This window comes from Pomacea canaliculata, linkage group LG7, assembly GCF_003073045.1.
Source record: "Pomacea canaliculata isolate SZHN2017 linkage group LG7, ASM307304v1, whole genome shotgun sequence".
NCBI lineage: Eukaryota > Metazoa > Mollusca > Gastropoda > Architaenioglossa > Ampullariidae > Pomacea > Pomacea canaliculata.
The window spans coordinates 17,892,070-17,916,874 of NC_037596.1; the positions used below are offsets into that span (position 1 = coordinate 17,892,070).

General features: G+C 36.7%; 3 protein-coding genes across 4 annotated transcripts; 2 read left to right on the forward strand and 1 right to left on the reverse strand.

Moving 5' to 3' along the window:
* Nucleotides 1–1,931: 1,931 nt before the first annotated feature.
* LOC112568201 lies at nt 1,932–7,817 on the forward strand. Its single transcript, XM_025245376.1, has 8 exons — nt 1,932–1,968; nt 3,336–3,416; nt 3,866–3,991; nt 4,149–4,334; nt 4,818–4,874; nt 5,837–5,951; nt 6,284–6,397; nt 6,553–7,817. Exons 2-7 carry the CDS (start codon nt 3,338–3,340, stop codon nt 6,393–6,395), a joined length of 675 nt encoding a protein of 224 aa, XP_025101161.1. The 5' UTR covers nt 1,932–1,968; nt 3,336–3,337; the 3' UTR covers nt 6,396–6,397; nt 6,553–7,817.
* A 1,663-nt stretch (nt 7,818–9,480) lies between these two features.
* LOC112568196 lies at nt 9,481–12,428 on the reverse strand. Its single transcript, XM_025245370.1, has 4 exons — nt 12,331–12,428; nt 11,470–11,829; nt 10,764–11,045; nt 9,481–10,228 (listed from the first exon to the last, which is right to left on the reverse strand). The coding sequence occupies exons 1-4, from the start codon at nt 12,401–12,403 to the stop codon at nt 9,891–9,893; spliced, it is 1,053 nt and encodes a 350-aa protein (XP_025101155.1). The 5' UTR covers nt 12,404–12,428; the 3' UTR covers nt 9,481–9,890.
* Nucleotides 12,429–13,261: 833 nt separating this feature from the next.
* Nucleotides 13,262–20,167, forward strand: LOC112568199. 2 transcript variants are annotated; one of them, XM_025245374.1, is made up of 7 exons: nt 13,262–14,005; nt 14,999–15,092; nt 15,411–15,542; nt 16,305–16,472; nt 16,714–16,779; nt 17,696–17,798; nt 18,107–20,167. In XM_025245374.1, the coding sequence occupies exons 2-7, from the start codon at nt 15,008–15,010 to the stop codon at nt 18,228–18,230; spliced, it is 678 nt and encodes a 225-aa protein (XP_025101159.1). In that variant the 5' UTR covers nt 13,262–14,005; nt 14,999–15,007; the 3' UTR covers nt 18,231–20,167. The 2 variants fall into 2 exon arrangements, with proteins under 2 accessions (XP_025101159.1, XP_025101160.1); XM_025245375.1 differs by having other exon boundaries at nt 13,455–14,005; nt 17,705–17,798.
* Nucleotides 20,168–24,805: the final 4,638 nt, after the last annotated feature.

The window sequence follows — 24,805 nt, forward strand, 5'->3', positions numbered from 1 at the left end:
ATTTGTAAAAGTTCAAAGACTGGACTCAAACCGAGGTGTACTTTAGGTCAGTCATCAGGAGGAATGAACAGAAAATATTAAATATTATTATCCCCTCTTATGAGTAAAGAAAGATGTAAGGAAAGACAGTATGTTCAGACAGAAGCATTTCGCCTCACTTTTCTTAGACCCTACAGAAAGTACTAGTCGGCTGAGAAAGGCGTTTTATTGCTAAATATAGTTTGCAGCTGAAACTCGTTTAATTTATTTGCACAGTTTCAAACACCTTCGATCATCTCATGATTTACTTAACATTCAGAATCCACTGAATGTCACTGAGCTGTGGGCGTCACGTCATGCCGAGGTTCGCTTTTCTACTTTGCGCCAGTTTTTTTTTTATCCCAACTTTTATACTTTTAGCAACGTGCCACCTCTCGTTGATGTTTCTTACAACTCTAGTTCTCACTAACTTATTAATTGCCAGGTTACGGTCGAGAACTTCCTTTTGAATGATGGCATCTGAGGCATTCATACTTTCATACATCCTCTCCCATCCACCACCAGGTGCAGCTTATTTAACTTATTTCAAAGATGTCGTTGACAGTGTGGTTAGAATCATCGTCTCAGAAACGGAAAGAAAGTGAGCACCCCAAGTACAGTGAGCATAAGTTCATCACAGAAGCTTGCACAGACTTCATGGCACAGAAATCTCGCCGCTTCTGACTAGACATTACAGTGCTTTGTGTGCCTGAAAGGCACTTGAACAAAGTAGTTGATTTGTTGATTTTTTTTTCACATTGTAAATGGACCCCTTAGAGTTAGCCTGGGACCCCTTAGAAATCTGAAGAAGGGGTCCCTGGGACCCCAAAGAATTTAGCCCTAGCAGAAGCCCTGCTGACGTTTTTATACACAAAATAGCTCAGGCGACAATGAACTACTTTTAAAAAAAAAATTCCTAGGTCTTTATGTTTCACTCTCATCAGGAAGTATAGCGGCGTGTCATCACATTTAATACACTTGTAAGAAAATATGTAGACCGACAGAATACATTTTTCATACCCACATTTGAAGTAAAATACGATGCTGCACGAACTAAATCAATGTCACTAGGATATGAGCAACACAATTAAAAGAATGGAGGATTCATCAGTAGAGAGAACAATTTATTTTGTTTATTGCCACTGTATATACTTTAGAATGATTGCGATGTTTAGCAGCAGTATCACTGGCAACTCTAGAGTTTTATACGACGTGATAGAAAAACACCAGTAAGAATCTTTACTTAATATGACATATAATATCAAAATTTAATCAACATTTTAAGCCCAAATATGGCCGAGATGAGGCTCGCACACACACATTGACAGGCTGGCACGCTAGGTATAGCAGACTTATTAGTAATCGTATAAAGAGGAGTTTCTGAGAAAGTAGGGTGGCCTGAGTTTGTGCACATTTCTAGAGCGGGATTTACAGTGCATCAGCACAAATAAGTCCGGATCTTATATTCATTTTTGCTCCAAAAAAGGGTTTAGGGCGAATTTCCATGCACAATAGTCTACAATTATTTTTTATAGTCATCTTCGTCTGAAACATCGTCATAAATATCATATTACCATTTATTTGAAGCATTAAATTATTAATACTAATCGATAACATTATTTATTGGTCTAGTAATATTATTACTTAAAATTGACTACGCCTGTCATAAGTTTTGATGGACTGGCTGGCTGATGATCTTAACTAGGCCTTATATCACGAGTGAATATATATTATGGATATTATAACAAATATTCTAGGGCTTATTTTCGGGTTAGGTTTTATCTACGGTATCACCGGTTTTGTCTCACAGCCTTCCATCGACTTTGCAGCCAATAATATTATCTTCACGTGACTGAAGATAACACGTGATCACAAGTCAACGCCTATGCAGCTGGTCCAGACGAGCTGTTGAGCTGGAAGAGGAAGGTTAGGAAGACAGTTGAAGCGGAGGTAGGTCTTTTAATTACTATCAACCTCAACCGAGTCGATGATTATTTTAGATAATGGAGAAAACTAATTATTAGAGCTCCCGAGTATTTGTGGAAATTGTTATTTTAAGCGAACAACAGATACTTTTTCTGAAAGTAACACACGATGATTAATGATAGATGATTATTCGAGTAAGGAAGGCTTAGGCCTTTTTTCATAGACTCGAGCCCTGTTATACCCTGGATGTAAAAGATCAAAAAAAAATTTGTTTTCTATTTTATAACCTGCTTCCATATATATATATATTTGTATTGACTTTGATAAATATTTATTATACAAAATATATGATTGTCTGTTTTGCTACACAAGTAAATCTAACGAGTTTTGTTAACACTGCTACACAAGGAACGTCTTTGCGACACGATATAAAAACTACATTTATTTCATTTTTAAATGTATTTTAAACAATAGTACAATTATTTATTGTAATATACATCCTTTTACGAAACAGACACTAGTTAAGATTGTGATTGTTGTATGACGTGGTTATTTTTAGATAAGACTTAGGCCTTTTCTAATAGATGCCTAGAGCGGTTGGTGTTACATATGCTTAGAATAAGGCTTTCTTAGAAACTAAAAATATCTTGAATCATTGCCTGAATGACTAAGAAAGATACAGACAAAATTGCCTTTTCTATTTTTTATGTTTTCACACGTTTTTAGCTAGTCGAATAAAGGCAGTGGTACAAGTATTTGCAACAACAAAAAAGTGTAAGAAAGAGTAATGAGGCTGAATAATACAGCTGTAAAATAATGGTGGGCAAAAACTATTTTTGGACGAAAAGCCACAAATGGATGACTTAATGACAGCGACGTATGATGACTAGACGTATCAGTCTATATAAAAAGGGTAAATTCATGAGTATAGGGGGGTTTGACCGTCTTTTGCCTTGCGTAAAGAAAGAGTTAACCTTTACAAGTAGAGGAAATGAGCAATTAGTTGAATTTATATTTTCATTTGGGCTTACGCCAGTGGTAGTAGACGCAAGAAGTGGTTAGTCAGATCAGTTTGCTAGACGAGTGGATTCAAATAGAAGCAAGAAGTCTTCCGCTGTTTGAACACTGAATGTAAGCTATATACATCATCAAAATGTCTTTTTCTGATTAGGTAATTAAGTTTGATTTGTAAACACCATAATTATTTATTACCTTTGTGGACTTTTTAAACGAGCGTTCAACTAATCCTGTTACGGAGAGATATATATTCTTGCACTCTGATAATGTTTTACTTTTTTCTGTGTTTGCTTTTGCCTTTAACAGCATTTAGTGTAAAAATGTTCAAAATCGGTATTTATGTCATGCGTGACTATTCATTTCTTTTTTTTTAGGAATGGAAATGAGCAGATTGGCAGTCGTAATGACTGCTGTAATCACCAGTCAACCTGCCTGGTCTCCTGTTTTTGCGATAGGTATTCCCTTTTAAAATTATTATTCAACTTATCGTATGTGAGATCATACGAGCATCAGTACTTAGTAAATAACAGTCACAAAGCTGTGGAGAGTAACAATAGAATTCTACGCACATCCTTCAACTGGTGGTTTTTTTCTGCAAACTAATTGCAAAAAAACACAAGAATTTCACACGAGGTAATTTGACGAAAGTAAAAATAGACAATAAACCAATCTACCAGACTACACAAGGCGATGTTCGTATTTTTTAGAAAATAAATGCTTAGGCCTATCCAATTACAACTGTAATTTATCCCCTAGGATTTCCAACATTGTAAACTGTGTATTGTGTTATGTCTGCTTTAGAAACAATTTTGATATAAAAATAATATCAGCACTGCTTTTTTTCTCATTCTATTATAATTTTACAAAACATCAGTGAGTGCATGGCTCAAACCGATTGTTTCAGACGACAAGTGTAACACAGAATATGAAACCACTTGTGTCAGAAAAGTAAGCTGCTCCTTTCATGACAAGATCGTCGAAGAGAGGAGAGAATTTAGGATCGAGTACAAAAATCCTGGTCAAAAGGAAGGTAAGTTAGTTTATTTTGATTTTTTTAAAAGTGAAATGTGTCTTCTGGCATGACACAATTTAATTTCCAGACCTTTTCAAGCTTATTCTTGTTTGTTTGGACTATATACACGGTTTATACACAAGGCGCCCTCAGTGAGGTGATTCCGTTGTTTCAGAAGTCATCGCATTGTGTGAGTGGCCCAACGGGCAATTTTCTTGTGACCCAGCCAAGGGTTACAAGTGTGACGAGCAGCCGAGCAACAACTTTTCTGTCCTCATAGACACTGCAGAAAAATGTCTGACTGATGGAGAAATTCTGTTTGATGTGGCTCACGAACAAATCATCAGATGTAATCTGTCAAGTAAGATATATTCACAATGTTTAGAAAAAAAACAAATGTTAATGTTCATCAACATCTCATCGGTCGAGGGGTTGACGTGTTCCTAGCGGAGACGCTCTGGTTCACCTCAGACCAACTCTGACTGTTTCTCTCTCACACACACACATACACACTTGGTCTACACTTAACCACACAGTTTTTTGATAAAAATGAAACTAGCTGACAATAAATAAGAACATCGTGAAAAGATCCTGATGGCGTATATTCACATCAGAAAATAGTGGTCATTACCAAAAATCAGCAGAATACATAATCGTAGGAAAGTGAAACTGCGGTTTTTGATATTTGATATTAAATATCAATATTTTGTATGCGAACTTCAAGATATAGTATTTTCTCAACAGAAAATTTTAATGGAAGTTACTTAAATAAAACTTTTAAAAAACAATTATAAAGAAAGCAAAGTGAGAGTTTTGGAATTTCATGTAGGTTTGACTTTTACAGATGGAGTTGGCAATGGCAACCCAAAAATTGAAAATGACACAATACCAGAGAGCACAAGTAAGTATTAATATGCATTTAAAGTCTGATTTGTAATCAGCGTATAATGTGTAGTAAGTACCTCTTGTTATTTGAGCCTGAGCCCAGATAATGTAGGAAGAGAGAAGGAAGACAAGGTACACAAGATGATATCATTGTGTCAGTGGTTGTCAGTGAGTTGATGTGTTCCTAGCGGAGACGCTCTGGTTCACCTCAGCCTGACACCCACGAGCACACACACACGCTCACACGCACACGCACAATAAAATAAAAAATAAAAAAAGGAAGAAAAGACTTCTACACATTATCAGCGAGGATCCTCTGTAACCTCTGTAGCAGATAAATAAAATTGTTATATTTATTGAAGAAGAGGCCACAATACAGAACAAGGAGTGGTTATGGTTTGACTAAACTTTCTTCAAAACCAAATAATTTTCACACAATTATAGTATTATGAACACTTAAATATTTGGTCATTTTACATCTCAAAAATTACCTCCCTTTTACTAAGAGTTTAACTTGTGAAGCCAGCCAATCTTTAGTTCTCTGTTTGAATCTTTATTTGTTTTTAGGTCTGCTTTATGGGAGAAATATGTATAAAGCTGATTTAAAGTGCAGCCTAGCATGTTGGCAGAATGGGTGTAAAGGAGAGGCAGCTTGTACCTACATCCACCCGCCAACTCACACATATACATACATAAATAATGCATTTTGTGTTGCTAGTTTAATCAGGTGTAGCTTGTAAAATACTTTGTGTTTCTATCATGAAGATTTTTTAGGAAAATTATGTTATACAATTTAACTAATTTCCGATGCTAAGCATGGTAATGGTAATAAGTAATATAGGAGCCGTTTAGCATGCTAATGGGTAATGGTTGATAGTTTAGCATTTAGAATTCACGTTTCTCTCTAAAACCAGTTGTTTTAAAAATGCAAGTTTTTCGTAAATAATTCATATATGCATTAATTTTTATTATTTTTAGACAAGCCTCAGAGTGAACAAGAGGGAAATGGTGTGACTGTTGGTGTCAGCTCTGCCTTTGGCATCGTCTTCCTCCTTGTACTTGTCATTCTTGCAGTTTTCCTTTTGAGGAGACGGTGAGTTTCTATCACCTTTCTCAAAATCTGCACTATAGTTATAACAAAATCATACTATGATTATTTGGTCAACCTGAGTGTCACATATGAAAACTGAATGCATAACACATGAGACTCAAGCACTCGAACACTACAGAGGGAATGAGGTAGGGGGAGACAATCACAGAGGGATGAGTCTGTATGTACTCCAGACGATTATATACATTGCATAAACACGGCATTAACACACGTGTGTCTGTTTGAGAGAGAAAGAGAGAGAGAGTGCATAAACCATTTTTGTTTGCCTTACCCTAGTTGAACTATGTTTATTCATCTATTTTAATCTGAAGCAGACACCAAAGAAGAACAGAGCAGAACAAACCTGACATTGAACAAGGTGATCAACTCAATGAAAACAAAGTGTTTCTTAACCCAGAGATGGACAAAGAAATCTCTGGGGAATGAAGGTAGTGAACAAAATCAGTATATTCCCAATGTATCCTTATTAATGTCTGGAATTTAACGATTTTGAAAGGAAATGTATGCTCTTTGTATTAATGCTTGATATATCTATTACTCATTATCAAACTTATCCACAAATGATTTGTATTTTCGATTACAGACGCTCTGGATGCTTTGAAAATTTACTCCAGCTCTGGAAGAGCAAGTATTTTGCAAACATTGAGGGCCATGTGTATATTTGCTGGAAGTCTGGCTTCTTCACAACAAACAGCAATTTCCTGTTACAGAAAATCAAAGTGCTTTTATTTGAAGAAACAGAAAAGATAGTTTCTAAGAATTTGGAAATAGTTTTAAGTCACAGAAACAACAGTAGTTTTAAGTCGAATAAACAACGTTTTTTCGTCACAGAAAACAAGAGTTTTGGTAAGGAATTCAAGGAGTATTGCGACATTGAACAAAGCACTAAGAGGATTCCTGTCGTCTGTTCTAGCTTTTTACACATGAGTAGACAGAAAGAAATGCTCAGGCTCTACATGAGGTGTCTTTAGTGTGCTTGAAATGGATAAGGATCAAATATTCCACCAGCGTCTATCATGTGTAAATAAATTAGTAATTTTCTCTTTGTGAAGTTATTGAGAATACATGTCCAAGGAAGTCCGAGGGTGCTACGGTGAAGCCCCAGTGTTTGTTAGATGAAAGGATTGTTTCACTGTAACAAGGTGATCTAGTCAACAAAGACATGTGGATGAGGTCGTCTGACAAAGTTTACGACCAAACATTGCAGTCTGCTCAGTCAAGTGAGACAAAAAGGCAACACCAACATGTTAGAGTAAAACAGTATTGGGAGGACAAGTGCAGACATTCAGTAAACATTGACGGTATAACAGTGTGAATCTGTGGGGTTTTTTTTTCTCTCTCTCTCTTTCTCTCTCTCTCTCTCTCTCTCTCTCTCTCTCTCTCTCTCTCTCTTTATACGTACATAATGTATATACAGAGGTTTTTTTGAGAACGTTTGGGAAATAAAGAGAGAGACCTTACTTTTCTCAGAGCCAGTTGCTTCCCCTCTCTGTGTGTACTTATTTCTCGCTTTCAAACTGGCAAACAACCCCAGTGTGACCTGTGTTCAATCTTTCTAAGACATATTGTTTTCATTTAAGCAAATGGCGACTATTAAAAATGGTTTAAAATGATTCCTTTGAAAACGAACATTTTGTTGTTGTTGCTGCAGCTGTTGTTGTTGTTGTTGTTGTTGTTGTTGCTGCTGCTGCTGCTGCTGCTGCTGTTATTGTTCTAATTCTTTATGCAATAAACTGAAACCTTTATTACCATTAAAAGTTTTATTTCCTTTATGTTTGTTTATAATAAAATTAGTCTTGCCAAGTAATTATAGTGACTCCTTCTAACGCTGAGAGGAGAGACGAAAGAATTGGGAATATTTATCCATATTGGAGAAATGGCCTTGCTGGCCAAATTGAAGATTGTGTATCCTAAATGCAATAAATTTATTTTCTTGAAAACAGTTTTGTTACATTAACCTGTATTATGCACGAAAGAAGATGAATGTGCAGTTACAATGACAGTTTTACCACCTTTAAGTCCAAGACAATCTTTTAAGGACAACGACTTGCCTGTGACCCTGTCCTGTTCACGAGTGTACATAACGTGTGTCTGTAATTTACTTTGTGTAAGTTTATGGTTGTTCAAGTTAAGTTTTGGCTTCCGTAGTGCTTCTGTGTAAGTTTTAATTTTTATAAAGCTAAATTCCAAAATTATTTTTATTCAGATAATCGTATTTTAAAGTCAGTCATTCGTATAGACCCTCCTTCTCTACTTATACAGAACTATCTAAACTGTAGGGAAACAATGGAACTTTCTCCCTTTCCATATCCGCAACCTACCCCACCATTGAATGTTTTACACGTCCACTGACAGCGCACCTCTCCCGTAAACATTTCTCCTAACAACCTTTTCCATAATGCTAGTCCTTTGTCACACCCTTTCTTTTGCAATATCATGTTACTCTCATCTCTTGTTCTTGTTGTTTGGTTCTTCTTTGTGTTTTCTGTATTTGATTTTATTCTTCGTTGGCTGCTTATTATTTTATAGCTCATACGTTATTTGTTTGTTTTCTCGTCCCTCGTATGCTGTATCTGTCATCTTTTAGCTTGAACCCTTGCATTGTGATATGACTGACAGCAAGCTGAACTTATTTATTTACGTGGTTTTTCCCATTAAGATCGTTCTATGCAGACAACAATGTAGGCGTTATTATGGTGGAGTAGGGAGTGGGTTTAGGGTTGTCATGTGTGTGTGAGAGAGAGTTGGGTTTGAGTGTTCTTGTTTATATATACTTTTCTTTGTATTTCTGTGTGTGTTTTTTTTTAAATTGCGATAACTAAGACAACAACAGCTTCTCTTTCGTCATGATCAGCATTCCAGGACCAATATATGACCGCGTCCAAGACACTAACTCGTTTGCATTTACACCTGACTTTTAACCAGACCCATTGGTGCAAGCAGTGACAATGACAAGCATTTCAGTCCTTCCTCACCTCGCTGTACTATACCCTGGGGACCGGGTTCGTTGCTGTATTTAGGTCAGTCGCGACCAACTTCTGAAAAACTCGTACGCTGCGCTGTTCTGAGGTGGCAACAGTTTGCTACTGTATTTAGGGCGCCAGCGAGCAATTTCTGAAAAACTCGTACGCTGCGCTGTTCTGAGGTGGCAATGGTTTGTTACTGTATTTAGGTCAGTCGCGACCAATTTCTGAAAAACTCATGTACGCTGCGCTCTGTCCTGAGGTGACAACAGTTTGCTACGAGCAATTTCTGAAAAAGCGTTGTACTTGACACACTTTTCTGAGTTAGGAGTTGAAAAGATAAAGGTTTATCCAATATCCAATCTGGCTTTTATTATAAACAGGTTAGCTATGACATGGAATAAAAGGCTGCATCTAAAAGAAACAATACAATATGATGTTTAGAAGAAAAGGATAATTTCTCGATGAAAGTTTAACAATACAGAGACTGACAAACAATTAATCAAACAAACAAAAACAAGTTTCTGCTTTTCCTTCCTTTACTTGCACATAGAAGTGTGTGAAGGCACAGGTACACAAACGCACACGAGTACGAGCAGGTCTATCATTTTTCAACGACTGAACGACAATAGTCTTTACTAGAAGGACGTCTTCCAAATAAAGTCTTCAGTAAAACGAGATGTAGCGAGCGGAAAATGAGCGAAAATAGTGTGTTGCTATTTGTAAGTTGGTGAGGCCTGAAATCTGCTAAAGATACATCGAAATGTGGTATGAATATTGTATTTACGGTCTGGTAAGGAACACTCGCATCGGCTTTCACCGCGTGCTGATACCGAGACACGTACCACCCGGACAAACATCGGTTGCACGTGCACGTCCACCAGGGGATTTCATTCGCGAAAGGACTGACTGGGTCGTCCGATTTGCACAGTGTTTTAACACACTCTGGTTTCGGTTGTCATCTATCTATCATATGCGGTAGAAGAGAAATATACTTACTTGAGGGTTTTGTGAAGACTAAGGTGCCTGAAGAGCCTCTTTCATTGCGGAAACTAAGTGACCAGAGTCCTTCCATGCCACGTGTGTCCTCGTTATTAACAAGAACAGTCAACAGCAGCTCCGGGGGGCTACCGGTTAGGGTACAGCTCACTTCTCTGTTCTTGTTCTCACCTAATGAAAGTGGAATCGCAAGGCAGTTCTCGATTTCTGTTGTGTGAGCTTTGACTCTTAATGTCCAACTTTCATATGCTGCTCCCGCTGTGACTTGTGGATGTTTTGCCATGAATTGAGGAGGGCCTGTAATAGTTGCAGCCAATATTTCAAAATTTCAATTTTCTTTACATTGTCAGTTAAAAAGCTATATCTTTAGTCTCCATGTGTCAGATTGGTTATAAATTAATTAATTCTATATTTATAATGAGATTTTAAAGTATGCTTCACAAACAGAGGCGCTAAATGTTCTAAGTTCATAGTTCAAAGCCTTTACAGAATGTGATCCGTATTCATGTATTTAATGCTTTCCATTGTCTTTCTAGAATGCTTGATAATAAGTATTGCGTTCATTAAATGTCTTTAAGCTAATTTCTACCCTTCTACTTCATTTACCCTACCTTTAGCATTCATACTTTGAAATATGTACGATAGGTACGAGAATGTGGACACCCTATCATTAATGCCTTACCATTAAAGTGGCTCACATAAATTAAATTACAAATAATGTATATTTATAAAAAGCTAAAAAAATGAGTCGTATCTAGAATCAATATGGAAAATGCGTTAAAGAACATTTATGCAAACAGCTAGGGGTTAATTAAGGTAAATTTCTACTTACAGCTGACGAGAAAGGACACTGATCTATTCTTTTGAGATGCATTTCCTTCACATTTAACTGTTGGCCAGTCTTCTGCACACTGAAGTCTTAGTGAATGTGTGATCGTTTGTTCATCTCGATAAACCTGTAATTCATGCCCGCGTTCGTTCAGAAGAAGAAAGTTGGTGGGAGGGTTCCCTTTGTCAAATGAGCAAGATATGTTAACCTCTTGACTTTCATTAACTAAAATGTTTCCGTTGACATCATCTCCATTTACGGTCAAGCTTGTGACACCTGGTGGGTCTGAATGACATAAAAAGTAGAAAGTAAGAATAGGCAATATAAACTTTAATATTGTGAGAGAAACAAACGAAAAATTGACATAAAAAACAATTTTAGGAGGAAAAGAACGAACCAACTAACCGCTGACGTACTAAATGAACAAAGAAATAGGCGAGGGAGAGAATAAAAATATCTTCTCACGTATCCACACGAAACCGCGTTCAGGTACAGGTACCAACGCTCACCCAAATGAATCCACAAATATTATGAAATTCACCCTGAAAACAGTTTATATGAAATTAAATAAATGCTTAAGAGCATGGATACCAGAAAGATTAAAAAAAGAAAATTATTAAATACAGAAAAAAGAAAAAGACAACAGACAGTATATTTGACAGCAGACAGACGCGCAGCAAGTTTGCGAACGTTAATTATGAATACCTACACAATACTGCAATTGCTAGTTCCTTTCTCATGGTTGTAAAGCTACTAAACTGAGTGTCCTTCCATTTCCAGTTCCACTCTACAGCCACGTGAGACCTGTTCACTCTCCTGTGCAACTCCGCAGGTCCAGTGGGTGTGATGCAGCGAACTGAAGTGAAGGGTGTTGCCGTGCAGGTGTCTCCCAGGTAGGTCACTGTTCCATCATATTCGACATCGCCGCTATTTGTTTTAGTGTTTACCATTACTTTGTACGGCATATTCGACTCACTGCAGGCTAAGCTGTTCATTTCGAAAGTCACATTGGCAAAACTGTTTTCCAAAACTGAAAGAGATTTTTCTTGCAGGTGCCACGAGACGGTGCCTGCAATTCCGAACTTACATTTTCAGTTACCTGTATATCTTTTCAATTTTCAAAGTTGAATCTATGACATTTTTAATAAAGAGCTGTTAAGTTAATCAACATGCGCAGTAACAACGCACCATAACCTTTGCATATCTAGGTAAGGTCTTTTAGATAAATAAATATGGTTTTTAATATCTGCGGGTATCTGAAAGCTTATAAAATCCAACATTGTGATTATTGCTTTTTTCTCCAGGGATCTGTCTGCTCAGATCGAGATACCACGCTCATCCTTAAGAAAAGAGTAACCGAAATAAGTCGATATAACATGCATTAAATTATCCATAGTATAATCTTTTGGAATAGTATATGTCTTCCAAAGACAAAGACCTACTGGGAAAAAAATTGCGTATTTCTTAACAAATTATTATAGTTTCTGAATTTTTCAAATTTGAAAAACAATGGTAAATAATGTGTTATCGAAAGCCTTTTATTTAGTTTAAAAATCGAAGGAAAACTTACATTGTTCTTGTTTTAAACAAAGTATTGCTTGAATAACGAACAGTGCAAACTTGATGTGAAGAAGATAAGGCATTTTCTGTAGCAATAGAGCTCACTCAATGCGTCTATGAAATCAGATAAGGTTGATAATAACCTTTCAATATAGCAGGCTTATATTTGTCCTAGTAAACGCTGGTGTAGCTTGGTTTACTTTTAATCTGAAGTTTCGGTTCACTATAACTAAGCAGAAGTTAAGAATTAAGGTGGAAGACTTCATAGTATTTGTGAAGATACAGTGGACAAACTCCCTTCGTTTGAAGAGAAGGCCAAACAAGAAATAACCATTTGGAAACAGTAGACAGCAAACATCAAAAAGTAAAAGGAAGATAATATTTACATTATTGCAACCAAATAAAAGGCAGAATATTATTTGACATATAATTAATAATTAATAGCCTCTACTATCGAGCATCTTCAGGACATCTTGAAAAGCCACGATCAGGCTAACACCCACAGGCAGCAATGATGATTATTGAAGCATGAATAACTAGACCTTTCTCAAGCTAACTAATAACAAGTCAAGTTTTTTTTGACAGTGAAGGGGAAAAGAATTTACTTTGTAAGTCCTTTTCAATCTAACAAAGAAAAGGTCACAGGAAGTGTCAGAATACTTTTACACTGTAATAAACATGTATGGGAGCGGAAGAAGATCAGAGAGAAGAGTCGGTTTGACGATGTGAACCGAGTTTTATAAATGAGTGTTAAGCCATTGGAGATTTGTGGTGGTGCCTTGTTGCCTGTCACCATCATAGGGAGCTCTTAGGTTTCCACTGGACTTCTTCAAAATTTCCAAAAATGTTTGAAAATCATATCTTGAGGAAAAATCTCAGTTTGGTTCCGACATGTGTGAGCCGACTTTCTGTGGCTGTAAAAGAAATGACGACCGCTGTATAAGACAGTAAGAGACATTCAGACGTTGTCGGCACAAAATCATGAATTTTATCCCCTGAATGGCTCATAGAAGATTTTTTTTTTCAATTAACTCCTACAACGAGGCTATTGACAGAACAGCTTCCGGTTTAGTAACGACAACAACAGCTCTCTCAGCAGAGTCTGCGAGAGAAACAACCAGAAATAAACAGTCAGGATGCGGTTTATACTGCTCCGTGGAAGGGTGCAACTGTGCAAGTGTCAAATGTTTCGGTGTAAGTTCGTTTTCGCTTCCGTGTGCAGGTATACCGAAAGAGCGAGAAGAGTGGCGAACGATATCTATGTAACCTTGACGCAGACAGATACACTACTCGAGTGTTTACACCTGCAAGTAGAGGTGCGGAGCTATGTGAGAGTGGGTGGAGCAAAGCGAGAACCTCGGGTACTCAGTTTCTGACGTCATAGCCTGTTACCGACCCAGAGTAGACGGTACTCGTCTTCAGTCAATCTTACCTTGTACGTGAGGCAACATTTTTAGCTGTTGAATTACAAGTTATCACTAAAAGTATTTGGAGGACGGAAAGAAGAGATTTCCTCTTCGGAATCAAACATTGTGCAGACTTCTCGTCTCCATCCAAATATTCTTTATCTGTTGTGATCTACTAGTGTTTTTGTCACAGCGTTTTTCTTCAGGTGTGCATGTTGACATAAATTTATGCAGGTGAAAGCAAGCAGAAAACGTCGTCTACGTGGGTACCGAAAATAGGTGAGTGTTAAAAAGATTAGTTTATTCTTTGTTACTCCTTGAAGAACATAGAGCCGCATGTTAAAAACATGATTTACATTTATTTTTAGTGCTCATAGATTACTGCGTACGTAGTCCTTTATTTAATATATATATACCACTTTCTCCTTCAAACACCTGGTTTCGTACGTAATAAATGATACTGTATGCAGTATTCATCGCATCATATCTGGTTTGTGTCTTACTGTGTTGCAAAGTCTCTTCGGAAAGTTGGGAATGTTTTGTCGGTGACCTACATCGGGCTACTTACAATAATAGCAGAGCTCTCTTTAGGACTGTAGTCAAGAGCGACACCAGTAGGTCAAACGCCAATCGCTCACGGTTTTTTTATTGCGTTTGTTCATAGGGCTATCAGCTTTGCCGTGATATAGCCTTAATCAGTGATGCCCAACCTTTTTCGGCCTGCGGGCCATACTCATTTCTGACTCGAGTGTCACGGGCCTCTTCACCGCAAAAATACACACAAAAAAAAAAAAAAAAAAAAATAGAGCAGATACCATTTTTATTAGAAACAAGTTGTACTTACCATTAATTATGTGGTAATTAGTGGGATATTTGAAGTTGTTTACCCGAAACCAACTTCTGAATGTCCGGCTGCATCGTAGAGACACCAAGTCGGAGCACTGAATCGAAATGTTCGTCCATCGAAAAAAAAAGATTGAGAGACGCCCCTACGTAGGGATAAATACTCCTTCTTCCCTTTTTTTCGGTTTTTTTTTTAGGTCTTTTTTTTTTATTACTAACATACCGATTTCCTGCACTGTGGACTGAAGTTTCGCGGGACGGATGGCACTGCGTCGAGGGCCGGATTTGGCATCCCTGGCCTTAATGGCTGCCTAACTATTTTTTTCTTTTTAAAATATCTTGACAATGCTCTGTTGTAGTTGACACACTTTTCAACGATAGTTTATGTTGCCTATTTCATATCCACATGTTTATGTTTTTATATTAAAGGGCTTCAAGATGGAAATGGCATATTCAACTAATAAAAACCACATCATAATCTGTTTCATCTGTGCCTTCCTGATAGAAGCTGATTGCGTGAAAGGTACACCACATATTGCACTAAGTAAAAAAATAATCTACTTCTTCACTTCTTTAATTCTATCGATTTTGTGTTGACAGTATCCTTTAAAGTTTCCGGTCTGGAGTTCTGAGTCGAACCAAGCGAGCTTAATGTTATGTTTGGTCCTCAAGGGTACATGCTTATTGTACATTATTAGAAACTAGTTGTGACAGTGATTGCTTATTATACTGGTAGCAATATTTTCAGTTTTTTTTTCTTCACATAACTAATTACACTAAATATGCAGTAAGCTAAAGACCAGAATACGTGCTTACGCTACTTTACTATTTTTACTCCCAGGACAAGAATACAAATGTGAAATACAAATAGAAGGAAGGCGCTTCACCAAAGTAAAATGGAGTATACCAAATGAATACTCTTACAAGCAAAGACCATTTACAATAGCCTACAAGTCACCCGATGGAAAGACAGGTGATTATATTATTTAATAAATAGTTATATTAGCTTCATGTGAGTTTATTCAATATACGACTTCTTTAGTTTACTTGCATTCATGTTTTAACCTGCACCTGTCTGATTCATTCACAACAACCCTAGCGCCAATGAGTCCGCTCATCTTTGTTGTTCCAAGAAGGACGGAAGTTCCCAAGGAGAATTTTCCACTGTAATTCTATAGTGTGTGTAATCTAGTCTAAGATACCTCGCGTTGTGAGTGTGTTTTTGTTTGTTTCATCTACTACACACCCGCTAGCTAGAGAATTAAACGGGGTGCAGGGTGGCGGGAACAAAGCATTAGCGGTACTTGCTGCCCAAAATAAGCTCCTGCTACAGATCGAAGTATTTAATTTAAGAATAAAGAATTGGATAAGTCAGATAAAAAGAAAGAAAAGGAGATAGTGTTATAATAGAATTACTATTTTTAAAATATAAGATTAAATGAAATTAATATGTGATTAATATTGAGTTCAGAATGTAGTACTATTAGACCATTTATCAAAGATAGACATGAGTATCATCAGATAAGCCAAGGGAAGCTATAAATATTGTCGGAGATTGATCTCCCCTGAAATTCACTTGAGTGTGCGTGCTACTGTAACACTAATATTAATTATTGCATACATTATCAGGTGATACACGCTGAATAAAATTCTAGATTTTTTCTCGTTTGATAGCTAGAGCAGAAAATCAAATTTTCATTCATGCATGTTAATGTCGGTATTTTGTCTGTTGCAGAGGATGTTGTGGTCCTTTACTATGTCGGACATTACACCTGCGTGGCTAATCCAGGCTATACCTGTGACAAGGACAGTAACACCACCTTCATTAGTGCTGATATAACTGATGGAGTATACACACTTACTGCTGATGGAGATGCTGGTGTTTTATGCACAGCTGCATACAGTGAGAGATGTTGTAATTTCTACTGGTGCAAATATGATTCAACTGTTTATATAGCAATGATGTTAATTTCTCTGAAGCTATTTTATTATTCGTGTTACAGTTGACAGAATATTGATTATAGTATTAAGATCACCTGTATTTTTGGACTGAAACATCTCTGAAAGCAAATCTACTATCTACAAGATAAAAGAATTGTTTTAAAGTATAAGCCTATTCTGTGTTTTTTGGTTTTCCTTTACAGGTCAGACTGAGTCTTTAGATACAAGCAATGATATTCACAAGGAAAATGGCACTGGCTGCAGTAACGGTAAGCAAGACTGGGACAGAGAGAGTGACAATGATTTGTTTGAACATTTTTGGCAACTGCTTTCATTGTAATGAAGGTCTAATACCTGTATGGGTGTTGCCAGAACATCAGCTTTTGAGACTTTCATTCATTTTCTTCTCCCCCACTCCCCACCCCACATGTAAGCACTTATTTTTGATGAAACTAACAACCACATCATGAACAAAGCAATAAGAAATATGTGTCAGATATACCAAGTTTTTAAAGTCTCTAATTAACATATTAATATGGTCTAAAAATAAATGAGAGTATGAGTTAAAGTCATCCTCTAACACTTTTAGGGTAGTTGTGGAGAGTTGGGATAGAGATCTCAATTTTTCTGAAGCAAGTTACAAACATGCTTACCATCTTCTCTCCCTCTCACTGGTTTGCCTTTCCCCAAATCTCTGTGGAGCTATATTTCCATTACCAACAGTAAAGCTGACTTGGGGAAACAAGACTATGTGGGTATTGAACTGACATGCCTTATATTTAGTGCTTAAGTGCCTCGGCTACCCCCATGGGGGAATAGTCGATGATACCATTGACCCTATAACCTTAAGCATATGTATTCATTTATTGGCTTTCTTACTTGCTTCAACTTGCAACTCCCCATTACGAGAAAAAAAGAGGGCAAATTATTTTATAACATTTTTAAAGGACTCATTTATGATAAATTAGGTTATATTTTTTAATATCCTACACCTTCGGGTTAAGCATGAGCAAATTTGCGTATGATTTCAATATTGAACTGATAAAGAGAAAAGTGAATATACCTCGCTTAATGACTTAAATCTATTCATCTGATTATCACCGACTGTAACCAGAGTGCATGCTGTGTCGGGGTAAATATAAACAAACTGAGATATACAGACAATAACCTTTGTATAATTTTTTTCATTTTCAGATGGATCTAACAACAGACTTATTGGAATCATCTGTGCAGTATCTGGAGTATCTATAGTCATTTCATTGATAGTTGCTGGTGTAATTTGTCAGCGGTACGTTTATGCTTTTACTTTGTATTTACTATAGCCAAAAGTACAAAAGATTTTGGAGGGAAATTGGAGAAGCATTAATTTACAAATGACTTACTCTATAATTTTATGAAAAATGCAAATTGTTTCTGCTTAAATGTTTTGTGGGTTAATGTGACTGTCTAGTGGTAGAATTAAGGAATTCAGTATATTATACAAATTATATCTTTTTGTTAATTTCATGTTGAACAAAAATATGTAATATAATAAATAATTGTATTATTTGCCATTTAAACATTCATAGCAAAAATCATTTTTACCATTGCTTTCAGATACAGGAAAATTGTTAACAGTGGGTGGAAAAATGCTCGTATTCAAAAAGACCTTGGAGATGCAGAACAACACTGTTTGCCGATGCCGGAGAGTTGTGTCAAAACTATCCATACATTTCTGTAAAATGTTGATATTCTTCCTCAAGCAGTATTTTTCTTACATAGCAAAGAATTCTAAATGTACATGCAAGTGACACTTAAATGGTGGAGACAGATTTACTGATGCAGTTAAAATTATTAATGTTAGAAACATTCAGGCTCACAAAAAAGGAAGAAAAAATAGATGTAGCATTACAAAACAACTACACAGTTGTCATTTACAATGGTATTCTTTTTGTTTTTAAAAAAAAGGAGGAACGATGAAATAAATAGACCAGTCACAATCATTTATGATCCAACTTAATAAGGCAATGAAAGGAAATAGACATTAAACAATGTCATACAATTCCTTTTTAAAGATACATAAGATTTTGCTATCAGTTGTGCCCTGTATTATTGTAAGGGAGGTTATCAAATGCTCTTGTGTTTTATGGCAGTGATGAAAGAGAAGCTATCATGATGCTGTCCTATTTTATGGGGTAGTGATGAAAGAGTAGCTCATGATGCTGTTCTGTGTTATGGGATGGTAATGAAAGAGTAGCTCATGATGCTGTCCCATGTTATGGGGCAGTAATGAAAGAGTAGCTCATGATGCTGTCCTGTGTTATAGGCGATAATGAAAGAGTAACTCATAATCCTGTCCTGTGTTATGGAATAGTAATGAAAGAGTAGCTCATGATGCTGTCCTGTGTTATGGGGCACTAAGGAAAAGTTGATAAAATGCTTCAAGTCCATGTCCATTTTTCTCACTCACTTCTACCATACAGTGGCACTTGCTTAAACCATCCTTTAATCTGTCCTTTTATGATCATCAATTGTCACAGGCTTTTAATATTCTGTTTCTTTGATAGGGAGAGGGGTGTTGTGTTTTACTTCTATTTTTATTTTGTCCTTTTTATTGTGAACACAACATTTGTATGATCACTTAATTTATTCTAGCATTATTAATTTAGGGAAATTGTTTAAATAGTTAAAGCTGGCTTGATGACTATTTCTTTTAAAACTCCACATAGAGCTTATACAAATAGCATATGAATGACGGAAGGATAAACAACAGGGGTGATGACAAATAAAAGAGAAATACAGAAAATATAAAGAGAAACCAAGTAACAAGGACTAAGTGTATCATGAGTTTTGCAAAGAAAGATGAGGTAAGTAGCAATAAGCGGGAAAGGGGGAAAAAGTGTGAAAAAGGACATGCATTCTGTAGACTTTTGTTAGAAGTAATGCTTAAGGAAGAGGTACGTTTTCAGTCCACATTTAAAGGACTCAACCATGCGTGGGTGGGTAATATGGAAATGAAGAACATTCCAATGTTTTGTTGCACAGTAACTAATAATCCTCTTACCAAATGTTTTCGCTCTGGTGACAGGAATAGCTAGGAGCTACAAATCTTCATATACTGGGATTTTCCTTACTGCATTATATTATTGCTTAGGTACAAAATACATGTTTCAGATAATTAAAACCTGGGCTCATTGTACAAGATAATGTTAACGAAACTGTAAACTTACACATTAAAATTTTCCTAACCAGTGTCTTATTCGACTTTTAAGACCAGCAGCATTTCAGAACAGTATGTTTTCTATGCCCCTCACTTATTGTTACTAGGTCTTCATTATTATGTTAGATGCACAATGCCATTGTTAAAGACACTAACGCAAATATTAGACTTTGTTACACTTTATTCAGTCCACATTTAAAGGACCCAGCCGCTTGCTGGTGGGGGATAAGGAAAGGAATAGAGTTCAATTGTTTTGTTGCACAGTAACTTTATCGGCTCTATATTTTTTCCAGATCTTTATCTGAATGTGATGTTTCAGTTATAGATATATACTGCTAATAAAGCTGATCAAAAAATGTTATTATTTGTTACCACACTCTATAAACATCTTACTTTTGATAAACAAATGCTTCAAATTGCAAGTCTTCTTCTGACAATAAAAATATATTCTTTCCATTTCCCATTGTTCTGGATTCCTTTCCATATACTGTAAACTACATATGTAAAAATTTTAGACTTCATCATCATCATCATCATCAATCATCTTAGTTGTAATGGTAGGGGCATCTGACAATTTTACCACTAATGTTTTCCTTCTTTCTTGCCATATAAAAAGCTAGTCTACTTATAAATTTTAAGTTAATTTCTTCTTTTGTCTGTATTTCATTCTACATCTCAGTTCCCTGCAGGATCATCTTAGAAGTTGTTTGCATGCTACACACTCTGTATAATTATGAAGCGAAAGAAGTTGTGATGGGAACAAATAACAAAAAGCAGATAAGACACATGGGGGAGAAGACAGTAGTGACACAGAAAAAGCTATTCACAGTGAAGACTCAGATGTAGAGAAAGGGTGGGTGACAATGAAGACGCTGAGGCAGGTTAGATTAATAGTGAAGACAGAAGGGGTCGAGGAGCGAATTGGTTTTTTTAGGCCAAGCAAGTGACTAAGGTTATAAAGTGAGCTAATGTGGCAGATGTGAACGAGGAATGTGTTTAACTGCTTTACTGAAGAGTAGCTAAATAGCCAGTGACCATGGGTTTTCCTGATAGCATACTCTGGTCAAATAAAGAGCAGAGTTGTCTGGTTGGGATTAGGGGAAGAGAAATTTGGAGAAATAAGGAGAGCAGGAACCTGCCAAAAAGTTATAGCAGAGTACAAGCAACTGAGATGGTGTTATGTTATTCTTGGCCAAAGTGTCATCAGAGTTCCAGTATCTTCAAATGTTGTGAATTCAAAAAAAGGATTTTCAAATGCAGAAAACACATCTAGAGGCTTTAGTTAGGCTGTCCAGCTTATGAGCAGCAATCAATCAGGTTTAATGCATGCAGAAAGCATATCTTAGTTGCAAACCTCTTCATTTAAAAAGGAGTGCTCTAAAATTTGATGCAAATACACACATTTTATATTACAACCTGTTTTGTCACTTGTGGAATTGTATGTGTCTCTCTTGCTTCTTTGGCACTTCAATGCTGACACTGCAGCTGATTTTAAATTGAAGGTTTCTGATAGTGAAGCTGCTAGGACCAGCTTTAAACTTTGCAAAGAGCTGGTGCAACATAATTTTCAATTACTCTAAAGTTGAGAAAAGTGTTAGGTAATGATTGACAAAGGCCTTCGAATACGTGAGAACCAAGTACTTTTCATGGGTAGTCATGCTTCAATTTCTTTATATTAACTTTTGAAAGATATCTTAATATCTTTGGAATATGTTTTATACTTTTCTTATCCCTTCTCTCCTAATGACTTGAGCTGTCGTTGAAGTGCATGACAGTCAAAAATAACCTGAAGAGTGCAATGATCACTTCATTATGTTACACCATACTAATTAAAAAAATGCCAGGAATGCCAAGAACCATCTGTTTGTAGCTCATGCATTAATATTCCTACTTAAAGAAAGTTTCAGTAAAGTGTAGCATTAACATGTCAGAACCATAAAGGGCTAGACTGGCCTACAGTCCATTCCAAGTCAGGAGAATGAAGTTTGCTTTGAACAAAAGTGCAAAAATCTGTGGAGAGACCCCAGTGCAAAGCTGACAATTTCCTTAAATATGGTAACACTTATTTGTTTTCCACGCCCCTTCAAATCCTTCATATTCCTATATTCCTGAAATAGAAATATTCATAGGTACAAGAAGTTGTAAAAAATGTCTTAAATGTTGATGTTTCTAAGCACATTTATTTTTTAATACTAAAATTTCCTTTAGTATTTTAAGTAACAAATCCTTCATCTTACTAGGAATAAACCTTCTGTAAACCAACATGTTGAATCAGCTGCAATATCACTCACACTGGGACTGGCACTTGGTACAATATGGTACATGTTTCATTATTCAGTGTACTGCATACATTATTTGCGGGAGCCGTTTTTATGACATCATTCTTCTGCTATTCAAATCCCAGTTAGATTAAGCTTACAGTGTAAAATAATACTAGGTTACTGTCTATTGGGTGACATAATGAGGTGGCATGTTCACTATGCATGTGTCTGTGTGTGTTCCTGATTGCGATACCCATCTCTGTCATATGAGATCATTAATTACTTTCACCTCTCTTGTGAGACTCAGTCGGTCAGTCATGATTCCGTTGACTGGTCTGTCATTGAGAGGGGCACGCGGATAGACGTTGGCAGCTAACAGGTCTATGTCGTCTGCAGATCCATGGGTTGCAGATCGACCTTCCACCAATGGACATGGAAGTGATATTGTCGTGGAGGGTTTCAAGCATAAAGTTCACCAAGAAAATATTGAACAGCAATCGGCGGAAGGGGGAACCGTTGACGTACGCCAACATGAGATCCGCATTATTAGGTCATGAAACCCTCACCCACGGACGTTACCCAAAAACAAAAGGCGAAAAAACAGGTTACTTGCAAGCTTAAAAATGTATAATTTACATCAACACATATTTCATACAGACAGGCCATACAAAATATCATCATTACATTGGCGTTATTTGTATTAGTAATTCAGAAATGTCATTCATCTTTAGTTAGGGCTTAGTCTATGTCTTTGAAGAAGGAAAGCTAGTACGGTACCTGGGAAGAGGAATTTTAAAATCCGTTATCTCTCAAATTATTGTTTGTTTTGTGTAGTGTGTCTTTTTTCAGTAACTTTGTTTCCTTTGTAAAATTTGGAGTCCCCTGAACACACAAAAAGTGTCAGTATTTTTTTATCTGTGCGTATGTAGATACATCCTATTTATTCTCTAAGTATGGGACTGGGGCGACGAGATAAAAGAAACTGTACATAATTTTGTTCTATAAATAGGACACTGGTACATAATGAAAATGCGTTGTTGACAACTATGTTGGTGCATGAACCATAGATTAGTCCTTAACTGATAACACAATGACACTTCAATTTAGAATTCATTGTTTTGGGCGTGAACGCCCGGCGTTTATTTAGGTCACAAGAATGTTTAGCAAAGCTGTGTAGTATCACACCGAGCTAGTCATGACGGAAGTGGAATGGGAAGGAGAGGGCTTAAAAAATGTGTTGGCCTAGTGGCTGGGTCTGATGTGATAGAAAGGACCTCAAACGGTCACAATTTTGTAGCACCTGACAATAAAGATTAACCTCTATCAGTTATTAGCACGCTGTTAGCATAGGTGACTCCACTCTACTCCAGGCTTGCCAGCCATAGGTGGGTCAAATAAGAAAGAAAGGACATGACACTTGACTCGCTGTACCCACTTTTAATGTGCAATAAAATAACTTCTTTAGTTCAAAACTACCTTGAGTCCTTTTTAAGTTGTGCGCGATTTTTCCCGTGGTTCAGGTGATAGGGGGGGGGGGAGGGGCAAAGGGCATCTAGTCTTGCGACTACTTGATCAGGAGAAAATTACTGTTATATATCTTTATCCTTCTGTCCTACACGAATTTACTGTCTGTAGCAAAGTTATGGGTGAAAAAACATGACTGGCGAAAACACCTAATCGCCTAAGAGATGTCATGACATTTTGTCACACTTGTGATCTGCGCCACGCTTTTGACGGCTCAGTAACCAGGGTGGACTGTCTCACCTTTCAGACTGTGCCGTCTCTGTATCGGTTACGTATGTGTACAGATAAAATTGTCAGGCTTATGTGTATTAACAATATTTGTCACATCACTGTAGCCACATTGTTAATACTCTCACACTGGAAGTGTGCCTTCAAGTGAGGACACAAACTATAATTAACCTGCAAGTGTTTTGCTTTCCTCAGACATGAGTAACGCGCTGGGTCGCGGTGTGTATGTGTGCGGGCGTGGTTGTACATCATTCAAATATGCATTATTTTTCCAAACATAGCCACTCTTTTTTGGGGGGCATGGTTAAACATTTCACACTGTCTGCCGTATTTTCCCCAGAGCCATCATCGGGTTAGTATTTATTTTAACCGCCAAATTTTAATAGTTATGGGTCCAAATAGCGCAAACACTTCTATGCAGAGAAATCCTTGGCCATAGTATATCCTATGACCGAGAAAGACAGATTTTCGTCTACATTTTGCTACCCTGTAATCCATTTCAAGAGTACAAGAGTGTTAAGAGCCTTGAAACAGAAGTTCTGGTCACCATCGAATATTCTTACAAGTCATAAATATAAACGAGAACTGAAAGGGACACACAAGGCACAACCTGCAACATGTTTAGTACTTTCCCCAAAAGCTCGCTCGTTTTAACTTTCCTTCGGGTTTGTCAATCTGTATGTAAAATATAGATGGTTATGTAGGATGCTGCGTTTAATAAGATCACTTGCATGGGACTGTATTCTTTTGTAATCTGCAACGGAATCGCGATCTGCCTCAAGTGGTCTTATGATGTCAGAGTTTTTGCCAAGAAAAAGGTGTAGGAGGTTCAAAATATTTATAAGTTTACAGAGGACAGCTCGTAGTCTCTAATGTATACATTTTTATCAGGAGAGAATACCAGTCCTAATGTCACATTTTAGTAAGTTGTCAAACTATTTTTTAGTCTTATTGCAGACAACCTTAAGCACGGACCAAAAGCCATAAAACACAAAACGGGTACATGGATGTAGACAAATACAATATTTATTTACCCTCATCAGGAAATTGTTTATCTTCCATGTAAGTTTCAGACATTACATG